The 4,046-nt window shown below is 49.5% G+C and overlaps 1 protein-coding gene across 1 annotated transcript in view; it reads left to right on the top strand.

The window, feature by feature from the left end:
* Window positions 1-1,588: 1,588 nt before the first annotated feature.
* Mylpf (myosin light chain, phosphorylatable, fast skeletal muscle) overlaps window positions 1,589-4,046 on the top strand; it is a 3,083-nt gene continuing 625 nt past the window's right edge. Inside the window, exons 1-5 of the mRNA XM_021204005.1 lie at window positions 1,589-1,744; window positions 2,857-2,949; window positions 3,193-3,268; window positions 3,649-3,753; window positions 3,843-3,921. Coding sequence (XP_021059664.1) covers window positions 1,742-1,744; window positions 2,857-2,949; window positions 3,193-3,268; window positions 3,649-3,753; window positions 3,843-3,921 — 356 coding nt within the window. The 5' untranslated portion in view covers window positions 1,589-1,741. The remainder of the gene's footprint in view (window positions 1,745-2,856; window positions 2,950-3,192; window positions 3,269-3,648; window positions 3,754-3,842; window positions 3,922-4,046) is intronic.

Consider the following 4,046-nt stretch of genomic DNA (forward strand, 5'->3'; position numbering starts at 1 on the left):
ATCAAAACCACAAGACCTGACATTATGAGTTCTAACCTTCTTCCAGCTTCTTTTTCTTTGTTAAGTTTTTTTTTTTTTTCCCGAGACAGTGTCTCTGTGTGGCCCTGCATGTGTGTCCTGGAACTCACTCTGCTGGCCTCGAACTCAGAGATTCGCCTGCTCTGCCTCCTGAATTCTGAAACTAAAGGCCACCGCTGAACCAGGAACCTTCCCACTTCTAAACACCGCGTCCTCCATTCTCATTCTCTTGAGCCCCAGGATGAGTGGACTCCCAAATCCATAAGGCCACTCTCAAAACCCTAGTGAGACCTAGCTCTCAATTTCCATATCCCTTGCTGTCGTTTGAGTTTTGAAGCTCATCAGTCTTGTCAGCTTTACTTTCCCACTCCCAGCTCTGACCCAGACCCGATGATGACCGGTCAGATCTTCTTTTCATAACTTCTCCGTCTCCCATTTGATTCAAGTTTACTGAGAAGTCCACAAATCCCATTCCCTTTGGGAGTCTTTCTCACCTCCCAGAATGCACTAATGAGTGGGCTCCTGTATGACATAGCCCCCTCCGTGGTACCAATATGTGGTACCCATATAAGGCAAAACAGCTGCCAACTAAAGCTGGGAGGGGCTGTGCTGAAGGCCAAGGGCAGCTGCTAAGTTTAGGGTGGCTCCTTCTCTCTTCTTAGAGACAACAGGTGGCTGGGCCCCAGTGCCCAGAAAAAGAAAATGTCTTAGTGGCATTGGCATGGACTGGAGGAGGGCAAAGGAGGGGACACATTCCTCAGGACATCAGGTCCTAAAGGGAGCAGGAGGAGATGCGTACCATTGCCAGCCTGGGGTTCCTATACTGCTATTTCCCTAGATTCCCAATGCATGGAGCAGTATGGGCCACTGAGACCCAGGACATTATGCAAGTCACCACATCAGCCAAGCTAGCATTTTCCCAGACAGGAGAAGACCCTGGTTATGCTGCCTGGGAGAGGATGGCTGCGGCCTCTGTGTCTTCTCCTCTGAGGTCCAGCAAGAAGCCTAAACCTCTCTTGCTTCAACCCTTTCCAAGTGCACCGATGTCTCTGCTTGTTGTTGCAAACCCCACAGTATCTGGTCACCAACCTTCACATCCAGTCCCATCCTGATTCTGGCAAGCCTAATAGCCGACTTTCACCATCCTGGCCTTTGCCCACATGCCGTGCGGTCTGTCTGCAAGTCTGCTCACCAGTCCTCACCTCACCTCACTCACTTCCTTAGCTTCATGCTGAGTTTTGCTGTTGTCATTTGCCTGCCTGCCTGCTTGCTAAAGTGAACTCACAAAACCAAGCATACTGTCTATTGGCAATAAATGCTTACTGAGTTTAGATCTGTGCCCACCCTACTCAGGGGCTCAAAAGTCTAGTTCATCTCTTCCAGAACTGTAGGCTTCCCTGAGCCCCCTCTTAATTCTGACACACTGAAGTCCCCCTTTGGGAGAAAGAACATCCTTTCCTACCTAGATCCTAATGAGACTTGCATCCCAAGGCCTCCTTCCCCCTCCCTTCCTGGGCTCCAGCTGCTGCAGGCCTCCAAGAAAGGAGAGGCCCCTGAGCTGGGCTATTTTAGTATCTGGGGTGGGTATCCACAGGGCTAAGGTTACCACGGTATGTTAAGGGCTGCCGGGGCAGGACTATATAACCCCAGAAGAACTGCTCCAAGCAGATTCTCTTCCTTTTTCCATCTGGAGCTACTGCCTTGCCCCCAGGAGATCTAAGACATGGTGAGTGAAGATTCCTCCCCAACCCAGTCCCAACCCATTAGCTCGGGATAGCCTCACCCTTCAAAAAAAAAAGTCGCTGCTTCTCATTCCAACTACAGGCAAAATATGAACCCTCTCCCTTAGCACCAGAATGGGCAGAGGAGAGTGATGGGCTGAAAGGTTCAGTCGAGGATAATGCGCTAAGATATCTAACCGTGATGTCTAGGGGTCAGGGTGGAAGTCTGTTCCATCCCTTTCTGTAACTTCCTAAGGTCCTCAGACAAGTGAGATGATCCTGCTCGCATGTTATAAGTGGGAATTAGGTTCAGATAGGGTTCAGATAGGGTCAATGAGTAGATTAAGTTAGCAAGTATGGATGCCAAGTTGGCAGTCAGGGGGTCCTGAGAAGGGCACTTGTCAGTCAGGATGAAGTGATCCGGGAGCTATAGTTGGGAATTAAGCTACACAGCCAAAATGAGGCTCCTGAGCCAAGAGGTGCCAAGAAAAAGAAGAGTTATTCTAGAAAAACTGACTCAAAGAACTCTGAATCTGAATCTGACCAGGCATGGTGGGTATGCCTGTAATTTCAACTGCTTTAAAGTCTGAAGAAGTAGGAATCCAGGAGTTCAGGAGTTCAAGGCCAGCCTGAGATATGCAGTGAGACCTGTCTAAAAAAAAAAAAAAAAAAGAGGAGGAGAATCTGAGTGTGGAGATGAATATCTTTATTCTCAGGAGGGAGAAGCAGGCGGATCTCCTGAGTTCAAGGAAAGGAAGACTGGGTCCATATAATATAAGACAGGGATAAATAATGAGGCCATGTCTCGGTGGGGGTGGGGAGGGAAAGGGTTGGGGTTGGGGATGTAACTCAGTTGGTCGGTAGAGCCTGCCTAGCATGCACAAGCAACCAAATAAAATAGGATGTGCTGTTCAAGATGCTAACCCTGGAACTTGCACAGTCAAGGTTCGAGATGGAGGCAAGGTGAGCACACCAAGGTCATCCTCAGTTGAGTAGCAAGTCTGAGGGCTAGATAAGACCCTGTCCTTAACAGAAACAAAAGTCTGGTTTGTTGCTCCCAGGAGAGAGGTACAGGAACTGGCCTGTAGACTCTCCCACTCAACCTCTACCCTCACAGGCACCCAAGAAGGCCAAGAGAAGGGCAGGAGCGGAAGGGAGTTCCAATGTCTTCTCCATGTTTGACCAGACTCAGATCCAGGAGTTCAAGGAGGTGAGAGAGGGAGGCTAAGGAAAGCCTCCCCACCCCTCCTCCCCACCCTCCTCCCCACTCCTCCTCCTCACCCTCCTCCCTACCCCTCCTTCCCAGAAAGTGCACCTGTTGAGGGAGGAGGAGAGTTTAGAATTCCTCCCCTCCCTTCAAAGGGTGGAGGGGGACAGCTGGCTCAGGGCCAGAATCTGATCTGCCTTGGGCCAATCCCTGGCTTCATCTGTCCCCACCCCTACCCCTCCACAGGCGTTCACTGTAATTGATCAGAACAGGGATGGCATTATCGACAAGGAGGATCTTCGGGACACCTTTGCAGCCATGGGTGAGCTCCTGACTCCCATCTATAAATGTTGAAAGCTATGGAGTTGGAGGAGAATCCAGGGGCTTCAGGCCTTAATCAGCCCAGATGAAAAATGAATGAGCTGATATAAGTTTATGGGAAGCACCGGGTGGTGATGGTGCACACCTTTAAGCCCAGCACTTGGGAGGCAGAGGCAGGCGGATTTCTGAGTTCGAGGCCAGCCTGGTCTACAGAATGAGTTCCAGGACAGCCAGGGTCTCAAAAAAAATCTACAATTAACAGATACAGTATAATAAATAAATAAATCAAAAAAAAAAAAAAAAAAAAAAAAAAAAGTTTATGGGAAGCATAGCTCTGGTCCCCAGCACCCAACTCCAACCCTTGATGCTCACCCCATTCAGGCCGTCTCAATGTGAAGAATGAGGAACTTGACGCTATGATGAAGGAAGCCAGTGGGCCCATCAACTTCACTGTCTTCCTGACCATGTTTGGGGAAAAGCTTAAGGGTGAGTAAAAGGTTCTCAGTCCAAGACCCTAGTTGTTCCTTCCAGACCTTCGGGGACATGCTAGACTCATGTGTCCTCTGTCCCTGCAGGTGCGGACCCCGAGGATGTGATCACTGGAGCCTTCAAGGTCCTGGACCCAGAAGGGAAGGGCACCATCAAAAAGCAGTTGTGAGTGGCTCCCTCTAGTGGCTCTACTGTCATCTCCAAAAATCCCTGCTTAAGGGTGACAGGTTGACAGAATGCATGAGCAATAAGGACTGGATGAAGGGGTTACATTTTTTTTTTTTTTTTTT

The sequence above is a fragment of the Mus pahari genome, chromosome 1 (assembly GCF_900095145.1).
Source record: "Mus pahari chromosome 1, PAHARI_EIJ_v1.1, whole genome shotgun sequence".
NCBI lineage: Eukaryota > Metazoa > Chordata > Mammalia > Rodentia > Muridae > Mus > Mus pahari.